The sequence below is a fragment of the Lepidochelys kempii genome, chromosome 12 (assembly GCF_965140285.1).
Source record: "Lepidochelys kempii isolate rLepKem1 chromosome 12, rLepKem1.hap1, whole genome shotgun sequence".
NCBI classification, from domain to species: domain Eukaryota; kingdom Metazoa; phylum Chordata; order Testudines; family Cheloniidae; genus Lepidochelys; species Lepidochelys kempii.
Window position 1 is genome coordinate 4,602,845 of NC_136391.1, and position 17,665 is coordinate 4,620,509.

A 17,665-nucleotide genomic window follows, 5' to 3' on the forward strand; every position below is an offset into this window, starting at 1 on the left:
CCCATGGATGGCAGAGGGAGGGTCGCTGGTGCTTATGTATTCTCCAGTGTTGTTCTCGGATTGGCACCTGGGGGGCACCAAGTAGTGACCTGTGCTGCATCCCTGTCACTGCACCCTCCCAGCTCCGAGACGGGCCATCCCCTCATCTGGCTCACACGCCTGGCCCCATCCACTGCAGGTCTCAGAAGCAGTGTTTGTTCCCAGTCAGGCTGGCAGGAACGACATCCACCTGGTGCCAGTGGGGTTCTGTGGGCTGGGCGGAGGGTGAATCCATACAGCGTTAAAAGCAGGAGGTGGGGTGTCCCGGGGGATCAGTAATGGGCCAGAGAGCTGTCTGGGGAACCACTCCCCGAGCCCCGCCACTGAGCCCTCCCCAGCGGATGGCCGTACTGCTGCCGGTAGAAGAGTTGGGGGGCTCATTCCTAGCAGACAACAGCCTGCAGCGCACAACCCACCACCAGGGTGGCGGGCCAAGGGTGGCCCAGTGAGTTTGGTGCTGGTCAGGGACTGGGCTCAGTCCCTGCTCTGCTACAGGCTTCCTGTGGGACTGGGGCAAGTCGCCTAGCCTGTCTGGGCCTCGACTCCCCCTCTCTGTAATGGGATGCCAGCGCTGCCCCGCGTCCCAGGGTGGGGAGGTGATAAGAGAGACCCAGTCTGGAGACCTGCGTAGCACAGACAGCCCAGGTGCACAGGGGATGGAGACGCTCGTCCTGTTGCTGCTTGTTCTGGACAGGGAGGCCATTGGCACCTTTCCCCCACCAGCAGCCCCACCACGATGAGCCAAACCCTCAGCTCAGCGAGTTCCCCTTCCCCCTCCTCCAGGACCCGCTGTTCCGTGCTGCGGGGAGAGCAGGCCTCCGAGCCTGGACAGCTTGGGCTGCGGCTCTGCCCTCGCCCTGCTGGCCTGGGTGGGGGTCGCTATGAGCATCTGCCTGTCAGGAGCATGTGCTAATGGCTGACCCAACAGCCGTGACCCGGCTGGAGCACCATGTTAGTCTGCCAGCAGTGAAGGGGTTAAACCAGCAGGGGCTTGGTGGCCAGGGCATGGCTGCGCTCACCAGCCTTTCAGGGTTTTCTCTCTCCTTTCCAGGGGCCTTGCTGAAAGCGGCTTTCATCTGCACCCAGATTGTCACCCTCGCTTCCCAGAAGCCCTTGCAGGCCCAGCTGCTGGAGTGCTCTGGCGGAGGGTTTGAAGTGCACAGCTGGTCCAGCCTGCCACACGGATCCGGGCTGGGTATGTTTGTGGCCCCCTTTGCACAGGGCATGGTCTGGGCAGTGAGCGTAGGTAAATGTAGACCAGGAGAGCTCTGAGGCTTGGCTTCAGCTCCCATAGGAGGCTTCAGGAAAGACATTCTCAGCCATAAGCAGCCAGGCCCGCCCTGGTCACGTTCTCAGGCCTGGCTGGTCACTCCTAACAGAGAGAGAAACACTGAACAGCAGCATGGCTGGGGCTGGGGCTCTCCTAGCCTGGCCTGCTGGGATGCACTCCCTGGCTGTGCCCTCAGGCACTCTGAAGAAACTCGTTCTCCCACAGCACTGCAAGGTCTGCTCTGAGAACAGGCTGGCTCCGGGCCTTGTGCTTAGGCACAGCACACAGGATTCACTGTGGGACGGTCCAGGGGCACAGGAGAGGCCATGGGCTCAGCCGCTGGGGAGGGATCCAAGCCTCTTTCTGTGGCTTCATTGCTTGTCTCTGCAGGCCAGTCCCCTCCGGCCAGGCAATGCAGAGCATGGGGACTGCAGGGGCCACCCAGCACAGAGAGCTGCTTATGTCCTTCTCTGCTGTTGCTCTGGGAGATGGGGACGTAACCTAGCGACGGGCCCCCCAGCTTACCCCTGCCCTGCCCTGAGGCGCTGGGTCATTTCATGGGCCATGGCTGAGAAGTGGTCCCCATGCACTCTCTGCCTCACCTCCCTGCCCCGTCTTTGGCTCCTCCAGGCACCAGCAGCATCCTAGCCGGGGCGGTGATGGCGGCGCTGTACCGGGCAGCCGGGAAATCCACCAACACAGAGTCCCTCATCCACGCCGTGCTGCACCTGGAGCAGGTGCTCACCACAGGTAACAGCACAGAGGCTGGAGGGAGTGGGGGGCCTGCCATGGCCTGGCCCGGCCCGGCCGCCTGAATGGACCCACTGACCAGGTTGTGTGTGGGCAAGGGTGGCATGAGCCTGTGGCAGCTGGGATATGCCATGCCGGGCTGCCTCTGTGCTGCACACCTCTGGCCCCTGTCAGACACACTGCCTCTCTGCCATTCCCACTCCCCTGCCAGGGGGCCCGTCCTCACCAGCTGGAGGTTTGAACTGTCCCATGGCCCCAGCTGCTCGGGCCCATTATTCAGCCCTACTGGTTCAGGCTTTCTTTGCAACAGGCAGCGTTAACCCTTGTGGTGCATGCTGCCTGCCACTCTGCTAGCCCCCATGGGGCTGTTTGATCAGTTCCCTGTCCCCAACCAAGCAGCCCGCCTCCCTCTCCCACCCAGCCAGCCCCTCAGCACCACACTGCCAGGGCCTTCCCCAATATCCTGCCTGTTGGACTCCTAGGGGACTTCAGCACCAGCACATTCAAAATTCTGCACCCAATATTTTAAAATATTGAAAAGTTTATTTGTCAAAATAACACAATATAATCACGCCAGTTTCAATTATTCTGGTAATTTACTTCAAAATCCCTTTCCGCAAGTCTATCGGTAACAATACAGACAACAACAAAAAAGATTCAGGAAATGGTTTTTGACAAATCGATTCCTCACTAGGCTTATTAATCCAGAACTTTGAGTAACAATTAATTTAAGCTGAAATACAGAAACGTATTTCCTGCACTGTTCAAAAGCAGTGCAAGGGCTTGTGGGAGTCAGGGGTAACAGAGGAGCTGAGGGAGAGGGGAGCCTGGGAGTGAACCTGGAGGGTTGCTGGGTGTGGGTGGGAGAAGTATGGAATAGATTTTTTGGGGAGGGATTGTTTGGGAGTTGGGGAGCTTCCCTCATGCAGACCCTGGCTGACCCGTAGCCTCTCCCATTCAGTCAGGCACATCTGCCCCTGTCCCCAAGTGTCCCTGCACCCCCATTCAGCCAGGCATATCTACACATCCCCCATGTGGCCCTGCATTCCCCCTCCATCCCCATGTGGCCCTGCACCCTCACTCAGCCAGGCACAGCTGTTCCTGTCCCCATGTGGCCCTGCACCCTCACTCAGCCAGGCACAGCTGTTCCTGTCCCCATGTGGCCCTGCACCCTCACTCAGCCAGGCACAGCTGTTCCTGTCCCCATGTGGCCCTGCACCCTCACTCAGCCAGGCACAGCTGTTCCTGTCCCCATGTGGCCCTGCACCCTCACTCAGCCAGGCATAGCTGTTCCTGTCCCCATGTGGCCCTGCACCCTCACTCCCATTTAGCCCTTGGCTCAGTGCTGCTACCCCACTAGCTCCTGTGCTGCTGCCTCAGTCTGCCCCCCTCACTAGCCCTTCTGAACTCGTGTGACCCCCACTGCAGCAGCCCCGTGTGCCCCGCTCTGTCCAGTCCCCCATAGCCCACATCGCCTCATCTGGTCTGTGGACAGAGCACTGTGAAGAGGGCAGCCTCTGCCCCCTCCCCTTCCATGGCTGGCTGCTCCAACCCATGAGCCTGCTGCCCTCTCTTCTGGCACCACATCAGCCCCTGGTGGGCAAAAGGTGTAATTGCAGCTTCCCTTCACCTCCCCGTCAGAATCAATTAGTCTGCAGAAGAAAAAAAAGTCTCCTGGGGCATTAATTCTGCACTTGAACAACGATTCAAAATACCCCTTGGTTGCAGGGCTGGGACTGAAACCATTAGTATCCTCACGGTTTGCTCTGTGTAACTGGCCCTGTTGCTGGCAGGAGGGGGATGGCAGGACCAGGTTGGTGGGCTTGTGCCAGGCATCAAGATCGGGAGGTCAAAGGCCCAGCTGCCCCTGAAGGTGGAGGTGGAGCAGATCCCTGTGCTGGAGGGCTTTCCCCAGACCCTGAACAAGCACCTGCTCCTGATTTACACAGGGAAGACTCGGCTGGCCCGCAACATGCTCCAGGTAAAGCATGTGCCCCTCCATGCCTCAGGGGGCACTCCCCATCCAGTCCCCAGCAGGGCCACAGCAGGCGTGGGCAGATATAGCAGCCTCCTCCAACACCAGTTCAGCCATCCCTCGCTCTAGCTCTCCCATGCTCTACAGAGCAGGGTCACTCCCCTCCCTGTTCCACAGCTGAGGGCCAGAGCTGGGAAAGGACCTGCCCTGGCCCTATGCAGCTGAGCTGAGCCTAGTACCATGCTCCCAGCCCCCTGCTTAGTTCATTGGCCCCAGCTTTATAGGGACGTTACTCTAGGACCCAGGTGCCCAGCCATGGACCCAGTCCCTGCTGCGCTACGCACTGTACGGACACAGGACAGTCAGACAGCCCTGTGCTGCACAGTTGTTGTGGCTCATTGCAGGGGATTGGTCATGTCCCCACCTTGGCTCTGTCCCCGCCGCAGAAAGGCTCCCCACTGCAGTGAAAGCGAACGCTGGCTCCCAGGAGCAGCTGTTCAATGCTCACTCCGCAGCTCGTGTGGGAAGGTGGCTGGTCAGACATGCCCAGTACAAGGGGATAGAGCCAAGGGCTGCGCGGGGATACTTAGTCACACTGGCATTTTCTTTATTTGTAAGTCATAGAAATAACCTGGGCACCGCATTCCCATTCTCTGGAGACCAGCTCGCAGCGCCCGTGGGAGGGGGGTTTCCACTAAACTGCTCCACATAGAGGTCAGGCTGCAAATCATTCTCACACAACACCACAGGATCCCGCTCAGCAATCGGGCTTCCCATGGGGCACAGAGCCCGCTGCCCCACACTCTCTGCTAGTGGGGTGCAGCTCCAGCAGCAGGGAAGCTGTAGGCAGGGGATGCAGGGGAACAGCAGAATCTGGGCCCAGTGCCTTAGCCCGTGTGCCAGCCTGCAGGACTCTGCCTGGCCGGGACATCCCATGTCCACAGGACAGCCAGGTGCAAATCATCAGGAAGAGCAGCCGGGCAGAGCGCAGGGCTGCCGGACAGCAGCTCTCAACTCGAGTAGGCAGAGCCCTGCCCGACAATTGGTTACAGTGCTTGGAATGCACCTGCTGGAAGCAGAGCTCAGGGGTCACCCAGCAGGCCTAAAGTAACCAGGCGCCCTGCCCCCCCTGCTTGAGTCATGGCAGGGGGGCTCCATGCAGTGTAGTGGAGACGGGGCTTAACCTGAGCTCCTGTCTGGGCTGGGGGGAGGTGGTGGGGAATTAAAAGCTCTCAGAGGAGCATGGGGTTGGCCCAGTGTCCCCGGCCAAAACTGCCCTTCCCTCCACAGTAGGGGGTGAGGCTAGCTGCCACCCTAGCCCTGGCTGCTTGCTCTAGGCTGAAGGAATCTGCGTCCGCAGAGAACATCTGAGCCTGGGGCCCCGCAGAGCCCACTGGGGCACCTCTGCCCATTTTGCTGCTCCCCCATTCATTCCTGAGCTGGTTCAGGTGCTGGTGACAGGTCACAGCTGGATCCAGGGTCAATAGCCCAGCCTCAGGGGTTAAGTCCCAGCTCTGCTTTCTGCCTTCCAGCTCAGAGGAGCCACCCTCTTGCCATCACACAACCCCCCGCCCCCCACTTAGAATCCCTGGACCAGCAAAGCTGCCGGGACTTGCACTTACGCTCCTGCTTTCCTTCTGCACCCCCGAATGCCGGGGCGGGGGTGTCAGCAGCAGGCCAGGGCCCCTCGGGCTGGGAAGCCCTGGTGAAGGTGATGCAGTTCATGGTTTGTCTCCCCTTGCAGGACGTCCTCAGGAACTGGTATGCCAGGCTGCCAGCTATCGTGCAGAACGCCGACGCCCTCGTGAGCAACGCAGAGCAGTGCGCCCAGGCCTTTCGGCAAGGTAAAGCCGCTGCACGCTCGTCTCTGGGGCCCAGGAGGCCTTTCCTGAGCCTGCCTGCGGGGGGGATGCCCCTGCTTTTGTGGGCAAGGGCTTACATGCTAGGCTGTTCCAGCAGGGGTGCTGCGGCTAGCAGACAGGAAAGGCACCACAGCTCCTGGGCTGTACAGATCCCTTCGCTGGCCCAGGCCTAGCCGTGATGGGACTTGGTCTAGCACCTGCCAGCTGCTGCTCTGTCAGAGCAAGGTGCAGGCCCCTGGGAGCCCAGCTCCAGCTCAAGCACGGTGGCTAGTCTGCCTTGCCTGCTGGGACTTGCAGCCTGCAGGGACAAACCGGCACATCCCATTTCATGCCAATTCCGTGGAAGTCTCCCGCCAAGGTAGCCCTGCTCTGAGGCCTTTAGCGCAGTTCCCACTTGTGCTTAGGAAACCAAACAGCTCTGTCAAGGTGGGATGGGAGCCGCAATGCTGGCTAGGATGTGATCAGGGTGCCACGTGGCCATGCCTTCATAGGGAGCCCAGAACCCCACAGGTTCACCCAAGAGCTGGCTGCCGGGGCACTATGCTTATGGCCTGGTTAAACTACTGTTTTGGTCCGTCGTTTCCAGCTGGTGCATGTCGACGCAGCCCCAACACCTCATCAGCTGAGCAACTTGCTTTCCCAATCTGTTCCCCCGCCCCCCTGTGTAGTAGACTGTGCAGGCCAGCGTTCCCACCCCCACCCCCCGAGAGGCTGCATAAAGGCGAGCCCTGCTCTTGCGGGGGTGCAACTGCAGCTGGGTGGAAACATTTGAAAAAATAACAGAAAAGCTGGCAGCTTGTTACTGGGGAGCCAGAGGCAGGGGCTTGTGAAACACCTCACCATGAGACTTGTGGGGATCAGGCCAGCCAAGCGTATTATTTAGTCCCGATGGCACTCGCAGGGCAGACCCTGCCCACATCCCCTGCGAGACCAGGCGGGGGGACGACAGCTGTACTCTCCTGGGTATCGACCAATTCTTGGCATTCTCGTTGTCTGCTCTAGGTAACCTCCCTCTCCTTGGGGAGTGCCTGACCCGCTACTGGCAGCAGAAGAAGTGCATGGCCCCGGGCTGTGAGCCTCTGGCTGTCAGACGCATGATGGACGCTCTCCAGCCGTATGTCTATGGGCAGAGCTTGGCTGGAGCGGGAGGCGGCGGGTTCCTCTACATCTTAACCAAAGAGCCCAGCCAGAAAGACGTTATACAGCAAATTCTAGCAAAAACAGAGGTGAGCCATGCACGTTCACCCCCCATCCATCTCCGGAGCGATCAGAGCAGCAGATGGTTCCGCAGCGCCTTGCATGTCCCACGTGCTGCGAGAGGGGTGCAGACTACAGCAGCCTATGCCATGTGGCACGTCGGCCAGGCAGTGGGGAAGGGGTTAGAACTAAGCAAATAGCCCAGCTGCCTGGAACTTGCCCCCCAACGTCAAGGGGTGAGAGATTCCTGGCCACCCAGTGCTACCCACAGCTATTAGCACGTAACAGCAAGGCCCTTGCTGACTCTTTACTAAAATAACCTTTCATTGTAGGGCCTGGGGAATTTCAGCATCCACACTGTTGAGGTGGACACAGCCGGCTTCTCTCTGCAGCTAGTGGGGAGCAACCCTAAAGCAAGTGGCGACACAGGGAGTGGAGGGCACAACCGGTCACGTGAAGGCCTTCAGCAGGGCCCTGGTCTTTGTGCACTGCCAGTGAACGTTCAGACAGCAGCAGACAGCAGCCAACCTCCCACCCTGGCATGAAAAACCTGCCCTAGGATTTTCCACTCACAGGAGCTGCCGGTGCATCTGTCCTGATTTGGTTTCAATTCAGAGCGACTTCCGGCTTCAACAGCAGCAGCTGCACAGGCTGCATGATCATCTTCGTAGAGTACGTGCCTCTACCATTGGGCTGATGGAGCAGGGAAGCCCTCGGCCCCTGCAGCAGCCTGGGCTCGTGCATACTACAGAACCAGGACAGGTTCACCGGCAGCCAAAGTGAAGAAAGGCCTCTCTCGGTTTGACAGCAGTCCCACCCCCAGGCTGCGGTAATGCTGCGGTAGAGATAAGCTTGGCAGAATTTGATTTGTATTTTTTAATCATTTTGACGGATATCAACGTTTATTTTTAAGCATTTTTTCTGTTCATCAATTAAAATGTTTATAGGGGTGGGAAATTATGGAGGGGTCATCCTAATTATTTAATGACAGACACAGAGTCCAAAAGTTAAAGCTGTAGCCCTTAAAACACAAACTGTGAACAAAATCTGCAGGTAGCCTTACATCACACCTCCAAGACTTCAAGCAGCAGTTTGTCTTACTCTACCTAGCTCAGGGGTGGGCAAACTTTCTGGCCCGAGGGGACACAGCCGGGAAGAGAAATTGTACGGTGGGCCCTGAATGCTCACGAAGTTGGGGTTGGGGTGCGGGCTTGGCTTGGGGGTGTGGGATCTGGGGTGGGGCCAGAAATGAGGAGTTCAGGCCCTGGCTGGGGGGGAGGGAAAGGCTCTGGGGTGGGGCTGAGGATGAGGAGTTCGGCGTGTAGGAGGGTGCTCTGGGCTGGAGCAGGGGGTTGGGGCATGGGGGGAGGCTCAGGGGTGCAGACTCCGGGCAGCACTTACTTCAAGTGGCTCCCAGAAACAGAGGCATGTCCCCCTCCGGCTCCTATGCAGAGGCTATGCGGCTCTGCACCTCCCAACTGCCATTGGCCCCTGGGAGCTGCAGGGGTGGCGCGGGGGGGCAGCATGCAGAGCGGAGGCCCCTGGCTGCATCTATGTGTAGGTGCCAGAGGGGGGCCATGCCACTGCTTCTGGGAGCTAAGTGGAGCAGCCCCCAACCCTGCTCCCCGGTTGCAGCAGGGCAAGTTCCAGACCTGCTCCCCAGCAGAAGCTCGAGGGCCAAATTAAAACAGCTAGTGGGCCAGATCCGGCCCATGGGCCATAGGTTGCCCACCCCTGGCCTATCTGTACATTTCAATCATTCACTGAAATTATTTTTCATCTCTTAGAATGTACAGTGAAATCAGTGTTTCAACATTGGCTGATAAAACACTAATCCTTCCAAGCCTCTGTACAGCGGAGATAGCCCCCACAGTTGCTCGGGTCCTGTACCTGTATTTTTATATGGACTTTATGCAGATTGCATCAGTAACTGGGTCCATGGGAATGACGACTAACCCTTGATTTGCAGGTATCTCATGAGAACAGGTTAGTGTAGCCGCTTTTCCTAGTGCAAGCAGGATTAGACCACAAAGCCCGTTGAAGGACTCCTGAATGGTTGAGCACGACGATGAATGGTCCAGCATGCTCTGAGACACGTGTGCACAGCCGTGCAGGAGGAGCGAGCCGGAGCCAAGCCCAGCCTCCACGTTCTAGTCTAGCTGTTTACAGCTGAACAGTCCCTGGGGCAGCCCAAGCCCTGGCGGTTCTGTGCACGTAGGGATCCTCTGCTACCCACCAGCAACTCGCTCACAGGCAGTGCTGCCTGGGGGGGGGGGCGGGCCTGGCTTCCAGGAGCAGCCACGGCCCTGCACCCTACAGAAGCTTTTAGTTTTGGGGTGTCATTGCTCCTCCCCCGCTGCCCTTTTTCTGACTACCAAGAGCTGAGAGTTTCCCGTACCTGAAAGGACCCCCCGGTCGCGTGCTGTCACAACACTCCTCCCTCCCCGCGGGCTGTGCATTCCTCGCAGAGCCCTGGGCTTGCGGCAGGTTCCAGCCGTAGCTCCCATTGGCTGTGCACTCGCCCAGCCTGTAACACAGGTCACCGGAGAAACGTTACTCCCCCTCCTCCGTCTTTATTCATCACCTCACTGCACAGCATGTAAAGAGATACAAGAGGAGCCAGAGCCCTGATTCTGGAAGGGACTTGACCATCAGCAGCCCCCACGTGAATTTCAGACAATCCCCACTTATGCCCCACCCTGAAGAACTCGCCCATCCAGCGCTGGGAGACAGCTCCTCCTGCAGGCCAGGGACTGCCCCCTGGAACTCCAGCAGCTGAAGGGATTACACCCCTGGTGGGCCAGGGCAACCATGGACTCTGAGCCCAGGGTCTGTGGAAGGCTGAAGAAAGTCACTGCTGCTTGAGTCACCTCACGGGGCAGCATCTGGAACTGCAGCCCCGTACTCCACAGAACCTGTCATGAGAAGGGAAGGCGAGCAGGGGAAGGCATAAGCAAGCTATAACCCTGTCGGAACAGCCTGATCCTTTAGGGTTAGTGTCATGGGGGAGGGCACCTTAGCGAGGAGCCCTGCTGCAATGCCGCTGGTCTCAACAGGAGAGATTGCACAGCCGCCATATCTCTGCTCCCTGAAGGGCAGTGAGCCAAACTGGGCCTTCTCGAGTCCAGGTCTCCCCTACCAGGAAAGCCGGGTGTGGGGAGCAGCACTAGAGTAATCACAGGGCTGGTGACTGACCGAGCCAGCTGGCCGCCCCGAGTCTATCACAGTCCTGCTGCAGCAAGTGCTGGAAGCACGAGGACAGGCTTCATGGGATGCTACGATCACACTATGAAGCGCATCCGAGGACGGCCAGGAGCTGCAGACAGCGCGCCAGCTACAGACGCAGCCTCTTAATGTCCTCGCTGCGGAAGTCGATTCGGAGGGCCAGCACCTGACGGACCTCGGCTGGGGTGAGGCGCCAGGTCAAGGGGCCTGAGTTGGGGCCCCAATAATCCAGGATCTCTGTCACCTGGAGGAAGAAAGAGAAAGTCAAGCTGTGGGGCTGTGGGAAATGACAACACATGAATATGCCATTCTACCCCCCAGCTCCAACTACATAGAAGATCACAGACACTCCAGAGCATGGGGTGGGAGTGACAGGTGGGCAGAAGCTCCAAGTTCCTGCAACTACCCCTCCCCACACCAGCAGTGAGTGCTGCAGGAACAGCAGGCATAGGGGGTGAGGGGGTGGGGGGGCTGCTAAAATCAGGCTGAGCCCAGTAGACTTCTGTGGAGGCTGGCTCGAGAAGTTGCTGATGTTGATCATTCTACCACCCCCAGCACTGAGTCAGGGGAGAGCTCACCCTTTCCAGATTGAGGATGGTCGCCATCTGGGAAAGACGAGCAAACTTGTCCCGGATGGTCCACGTGGTCACGGTGGTGAGATAGGCTATCAACGATCTCAGCTCCTTATCGAACTGCAGGCCGCCAAGCTGAGGGCACCAAGCAAACCATGTTACTCTTCCACATTTCAAAGGCCCATGGCTTTCCATCTTACAGATGTCATGGTGGGTGAGGAGAGGGAGGAATTCTATGGAACATGGTGCTCTGGGGCTGGAAAGCAGGCAGTGGCTTATAGCCAGACACTTTAGGGGCCAATGCCTTTTTCGCTGCAAGGTCTCCCTAGCCCCACTGCCAAAGGCTTCCTCTGACAGTTCACTCCAATCGGGGCTCTTCTGAGCTGGCTAAGTCTAGTCACAAACACTAGGGTCGCTGAGTGGGGAGGAAAACCGAAGCTTTAGCTTCAAAGGCTGGAATTGCAGGGTAGCAGGAGCCTTGATGCAACAGCACAGGAAGAAGCTCAGTGTCACGGCCAGCAGGGCAACAACTGTACGGGGAGTTCTAGCTCAGCCTCACCACGAGGGTTGAAGGCAGGACTCTCCTGGTTCTGCCAGGAGTCCGGCGGCTGCTGCTCAAGGAAGGGAGGACCCAGCTGTTTGCTTACCCTGCTGAAGGTAGATTTGAGAACCACCTTCTCCAGCTCAGTGGCAATGAGACTGGTGGTCAGGCTGCTGAGGCTGTCATAGATCACGGGCGAGAGCCCAGCCTGGGGACAGAAAACCACGTCATTGTCCTGGCAGTGCAGCCACTGGGAAGAAGTCAACAGAAACCAGCGCCAGTGAAAGAGCCTCCAGGGAGGCCTGGAGTCAGTGAGAACAGCCACCTTTATGGTGCTCGTGGCCATGCTTAAAGAGTGGAGCCAAACAAAACCAGAATGGCTCAGTAGTCAGGCCTGGGGCACCGGGACTTGGGAACACCCACAGATGTGAGGATCACTAACCTCTCCGGGAGGGCTCAGTGCTAGAGAATCAAAGCAAAGGGGGTGACTTTGGGTGGTTTTAAACAGCATGAGCAATCAGGGGAGGACTATGTCCATCACTCGCCAGAGCAGGGAGTTTGAGTCAGGCAATGCTGCTGTGCACGACTGACCCAAAGCCTCACATTAAGTTACTGGTGCTCAGGAGAACTCACCTTGAACTCTGCCATTTGCTGTTCCAGGTTGATGATGAACTGTTGGACCCATGGGTCGTTGGCTTCATAATCATTGAACTCTTCCTAGCATTGGAGCAGAATGCAGGGGTAATTACTTATCCGTGACACCCCTTGGCTTGTGAAGAGCTGCACTCTGTCAGGACTGGGAGAACCTGCTGGAGCTACAGCAGTTCTAATAGGCCTTACATCCCTGCTGCACTGCATCGAGTCCTCCACAGTTTCTCTACTTAGCTTTATCTGGCCTGAAAGATTTAGCAGACCCCAGGATGCCCAAGAGTTATTTGCACTAAAGAGTCTTTTCGTGCTCATCTGTGTCCCCGCTTGGGAGAGGCCAGGAGAAAGGACAAGGTCATGCCTGACCCGGGCCCAGCACTTTCCAATGGCTAGGTTGATAGCATACCTACTAACATATATAGTTGTGCATGCTCAAGATGATCTAAAGCTCTGCTTCAGGGGATAAACGGATTGCCTGGGACTTAGGAAGGATTCCCCCCTCCCTCCGCATAGAATCACAGAATTGTAGGACTGAAACGCACTTCGAGAGATCATCTAGCCCTGCACTCACGGCAGGACTAACTATTATCTAGACCATCCAACAGGTGGTTTGTCCAACGTGCTCTTAAAAACTTCCAATGATGAAGATTCCACAACCTTCCTAGACAATTTATTCCAGTGCAGAACCACCCTGACAATTAGGAAGTTTTTCCTAACATCCAACCTAAACTGTCCTTGCTGCAATTTAATTCCGTTGCTTCTTGTCCTGTCCTCAGAGGTTAAGAACAATTTTTCTCCCTCCTCCTTGAAAAAACTTATGTACTTGAAAACTGTTATGTTCCCTCCTCTCTGTCTTCTCTTCTCCAGACTAAAACCCAATTCTTTCAATCTTTCCCCATAGGTCATGTTTTCTAGACCTTTAATGATTTTTGTTGCTCTTCTCTGGACTTTCTCTAATTTGTCCACATCTTTCCTGAAATGTGGTGCCCAGAACTGGACACAGTACTCCAGTTGAGGCCTAATCGGCACGGAGTAGACCGGAAGAATTACTTCTCATGTCTTGCTTACAACACTCCTGCTAATACCCAGAAGGATGTTTACTTTTTTTGCAACAGTGTTACACTGACTCATATTTAGCTTGTGATCCACTATGACCCCCAGATCCCTTTCCGCAGTACTCCTTCCTAGGCAGTCATTTCCCATTTTGTATGTGTGCAACTGATGGTTCCTTCCTAAGTGGAGGACTTTGCATTTGTCCTTATTGAATTTCATCCTATTTACTTCAGACCATTTCTCTAGTTTGTCCAGATGATCTTTAATTTTAATCCTGTCCTCCAAAGCACTTGCAACCCCTCCCAGCTTGGTATCGTCCACAAACTTTGTAAGTGTGCTCTCTATGCCACATACTCCAATGCACAACTTGACCAGGTGTGTTACCAGCAATGCATTTCTGCCTTGCTCCGAAGTATCAGATACAAGGCAAGGATGCAGGACTACCTGGACCAATGGTCTAATCCAGTACGGCTACTTAAAGCAACAACCCACAGAGTTAGCCCCTCAGTCACCAGCGTAGAGCATCCTAAGGGACAGTCCAGGGGTGGGGAGCAGATATTCCTTCATGCCAAAACTTGTCCCTGTCCCACACAAACCAGCTAGCATGGTGCTTTTCAGAACTGTGTGTCACTGGCATGAGAAGCCTTGAGTTGTGACACTGGGATAGGAAAGGTCCCTGACAGAACAGCATTCTGTACCCCTCACCATGTTTTCCTAGGGTCCTATTTTCTAGGTTTCAGTCCCACGGGTTGTCCTTGGACGGCCAAGGAATTCACTGCCTGGCCATGCTGAGGTGACAGCAGGGAAGATCTTTGGGTGTGAGCCAGGCCTGTCCCTCTGACTCCTCCCCACCGTTACAGGTGCAGAGCCCTATGGAGCTGGACACTTCGGGAGCAGAGAAAGGTGAGGCTTACCTCCTCGATATTATGGGAGACCGAAAGGAAGAGGTTGATCCAGGGTTTCACCTGTGGTTTGACAGCTGTGCTGTTCAGCTCACTGAGTCCTTCCTGGGGAGGAGAGGAAGAGGACCTGGCAAATGACTGAACACACCTTGATTCCAACGAACGTGCACCATTCAGCCATGGCTATGAAACTGCTCCTCGCACCCTACCTGGAGTCTGCCCTGTTAGCCAGGGGAGTATGACCTCCAGAGGGGGGAAACGAAACCTGGAGAGAGACTTGTGCAGGGTCAGACAGCAAGTCGAGATGGGAATGGAACCCACGAGTCTGGATGCCAAGCGCCATGCTCAGGAGCCCCAAGGTGGGAGGGGGAAGGCCACTGACTGACGTGGCCTTCTGCTTGCTCAGGGCCAGATATGGCAAGAAGGCAGCCATGGCCAGATTCCAAAGGCCCCCCTCTCCCCCAGCATAGCTTTGTTCAACAGGAAAAGCTTAGAGAAGAGCTAGCTGTGGTAGCAGTGACTGCTTTCCCGGGAAGCAGCAGTTCCACGTCGCACATGCCCCTCACAAGCTGCTGTGTGTGGGGAGTGGTGGCTGTTGGGGGCCTAGGTTAAGTCCTAGGTAGCTGCAAGGCTAGAGTGCTTGTGAAGGGTCTCCACTGCCAAGCAGACTAGCTGCCGGGCTCAGCGGGACATGAGGGGTCACCCTGCGAGAAGCTTCTCACCAGGCAGTTGGTGGAAGTTTTTCATTACAACTGGCATCTCGGAGTCTGCTGGCAGCTGCCCTTTCCCACTGAAAGGGGATATCTGTGTCTCAGGCAGGATGGGAGCTCAATTGCTTCCCATCCAGCTTTAACAAGGCTCCTGCGTGGTTTCAGCATTAGCCATAAGCCTGGGACCCCGCCTGCAGGAGAGGCTCCAAGCAAGCCGGGGACAGTGCATGGCAAAGCAAGAGAAAATGGTTTTGCTCTCCCCGCTCCGCTCACAAGGCGAAAGATGGCCTCAGGGTTTGCTCAAACCAAGTTCTCTGCTGCTTGGCTTCCATACACCAAACATTAGGCTTTCCTCTCCCTCTCTTTGGCAAGCTCGCTGGAGGACTTGATCAGGGATGTCATGAGATTGTAGCCTTAGCAGCAGCTACCCACTGAGAGATGGGGAAGCTGGATATTTCAATAGGGGAAGAGAGATGCTGATTCTTGGATTACATCTGTGGGATGGCCGGAGCATCTCAGATGCTATCCTTAGACAGACCCTCTGGAGGTCTTGCCAAGGTTCCCCTCAAATAGGGAGAAGGGAAGATCTGAGAACTCATGGTTCTAATTTAAAAATACTGCCCCTTTACCTGGTGAGATCACCTTTGCTCAGCACAAAGCAGCAAGGGGAACCATATTCCTTCTGCTCCGCAGCTTGCCTTTAATGCTTATCCCTCCCCAGCCAGGAGGCATCACTGTTACTCAGCACATGATGTGTTTACTCCCCCTCCACTAAAGCTGGACCCCTCTGCACCATCTTACACCATATGGGCTGGACTCAGATCCAAAGTTAGCACAGGCCCTGGGCTGATGATCTCCCATTTGTGAGCGCATCTCAGAGCCAGCCGAGTGGCAAAGCCAGGCTGCCTCAGTCGGAGCGCACCACCCGCACGGCAAGGAGCTCACCTGCAGCAGATCTCGGAACTTGTTAGACACCGCAGCCATGTCAGCGAGGCAGCTGTTGATCTTGGCTTCGGCTTGTTCTCCCCCAAAGCCTTGGCTAAGCAGCTTGGCACAGTCACTCTGTGGGAAAGACACCCCCATACGCAGACTTGGTGGAAAATGGGAAAGAGGAGGACAACAGGTGTCCCAAGAAAACCATTGAGAAAGATGCTACTGTCGTGGAAAGAGACCACAGTGGAGCAGGAAACGTGGCACTAGACAGACGGAGGTGGACCCACCTGGTTGCCTCATGTGTCACAAGGAGTAAGAGATTCTAACCCAAGACATAGGGAAATTATCTCCATGTTACAGATGGAGAAACAAGGGGTGGAGGGTTCTTTTAGCATTTTCACAAGGTCGAACCAAGCGCTGACAAGCTAGCCCTTGGTCTGGCCAGAGGATAGATTTCAGTCCATTCAACCATGTTTTCAGAAAAGGACAAGTCCTAACACGAGTGTCTCTTTTACTGGGATGAACATCAACAGCCCAACCCTATCAGAAATGGGGTGAGTGCTAATATTCATTTATTTTGCAGTTTCACCCTGGAACCCATCATGGAGCAGCACCTCAATGTGCTAGGAGCTGTACGACGTAACAGACTGTCCCTGCCCCAAATGCCGTACCAGATGGAGAAAGTCTATCTTCCCCAGCTGCACCCGATCTGCAGCTCCAGCCTGTGGATTTGGGCAGGCACAAGTCGGCATGTGCTTTGTTTGCACTGGCAAATCTGGTTACTCAATTGTGTCTGCAGATCAGGTTCTTCAGTAACTAGACCACCTTCTTTCCCTCCCCCCCACCCCAGCTTCTACTTCCCCACTCTACGCCCTCCATCACTGCCCTTCTCCACTACTTCCCTCCCCAACTGCAACCCCACACTCACCCCAATAATAAAAATACAGGGCAGTATTAACACCGACTGAAGAGAAGCCCTCGCTAATCTAAGAGCCACTAAGATACCTGCTCAACCCTAACCAGCCACAAGTTTTTCGTAACATGTCCTCCTTCCCACGGCCCCACTCAGCGTCTTTCTTGCATCAGCTGGTTGGATCACATCTATTGAACTATAAGCTCTGCAAGGCCAGGGCTAGGTCTTTTACATGCTTTGGACAGCAGTCACTCTGTTTTGACGCTAGGTATCGATTTAGCAGCTGAGCTGCATCCCCTTTAAAAAAAAAAAATCTCAGGTTCTCATGGCTGGTGTTTTTTTTTGTTTTTTTTTGAGAGAGAGAGTCCCTGTGTGTATTGTCAGTATTTTCTTCTGGTTTGTCCACAGGGCTACCACATCAGGACAAAATGAGTTGGGAAATACAAGTCATTATTAAAAATAACCAGGTAAATTGAACAGCGTTCAAAGGTGATCAGCAGAAACGGTATTGGAGATTTGGGGTTTGTCTACACGTACAGAGCTACAGTGGAAGTCACAGGGAAGCGTCTCCCCTCGGTGTAGTTCCGGGGTTCTCAAACTGCAGGTCAGGACCCCAAAGTGGGTCGCAACCCCATTTTAATGGGGTTGCCAGGGCTGGCTTATACTTGCTAAAGCCAAAGCCCGAGCCCCACTGCCTGGGACCAAAGCCCAAGCCCTGGGCGGCGGGGCTCGGGTTACAGGCCCGCTGCTTGGGGATGAAGCCTTTGAGCTTCGGCTTTGCCCCCTCTTCCCCACAAGGGGTGGTGGGGCTCAGGTTTTGGTCCCCTGCCCAGGGTAGCAGGGAGCGGGCAGGCTCAGGCTTCGGTCCCCCCTCCTCAGGTCGTGTAGTAATTTTTGTTGTCAGAAGGGGGTCGTGGTGCAATTAAGTTTGAGAACCCCAGTGTAGTTAATCCATCTCCCCAAGAGACGGTAGCTATGTCAATGGGAGAAACCCTCCCATCGACACAGCACTGTCTACACGAGAGGTTACATTGATATAATTATGTCACTCAGGAGTGTGGAATTTTCACATCCC

At 55.9% G+C, this 17,665-nt stretch overlaps 2 protein-coding genes across 7 annotated transcripts in view; one reads left to right on the forward strand and one right to left on the reverse strand.

The window, feature by feature from the left end:
- Positions 1–8,053, forward strand: part of FCSK (fucose kinase) — a 40,787-nt gene extending 32,734 nt beyond the window's left edge. For 3 of the 4 annotated variants that reach the window (XM_073307197.2, XM_073307198.2, XM_073307199.2), the window contains 6 exons: positions 1,091–1,234; positions 1,940–2,059; positions 3,853–4,040; positions 5,779–5,878; positions 6,899–7,122; positions 7,426–8,053. In XM_073307197.2, coding sequence (XP_073163298.2) covers positions 1,091–1,234; positions 1,940–2,059; positions 3,853–4,040; positions 5,779–5,878; positions 6,899–7,122; positions 7,426–7,638 — 989 coding nt within the window. In that variant the 3' untranslated portion in view covers positions 7,639–8,053. Of the gene's footprint in view, positions 1–1,090; positions 1,235–1,939; positions 2,060–3,852; positions 4,041–5,778; positions 5,879–6,898; positions 7,123–7,425 lie in introns of those variants that run through there. The other variant, XM_073307200.2, reaches the window with a different exon arrangement.
- Positions 8,054–9,650: 1,597 nt separating this feature from the next.
- The window catches only part of COG4 (component of oligomeric golgi complex 4), a 31,988-nt gene continuing 23,973 nt past the window's right edge, over positions 9,651–17,665 (reverse strand). For 2 of the 3 annotated variants that reach the window (XM_073307202.2, XM_073307204.2), the window contains 6 exons: positions 15,690–15,806; positions 14,047–14,139; positions 12,065–12,148; positions 11,538–11,681; positions 10,897–11,025; positions 9,651–10,562 (listed from right to left, as the gene is read on the reverse strand). In XM_073307202.2, the coding sequence (XP_073163303.1) occupies positions 10,428–10,562; positions 10,897–11,025; positions 11,538–11,681; positions 12,065–12,148; positions 14,047–14,139; positions 15,690–15,806 (702 nt within the window). In that variant the 3' untranslated portion in view covers positions 9,651–10,427. The remainder of the gene's footprint in view (positions 10,563–10,896; positions 11,026–11,537; positions 11,682–12,064; positions 12,149–14,046; positions 14,140–15,689; positions 15,807–17,665) is intronic. The other variant, XM_073307203.2, reaches the window with a different exon arrangement.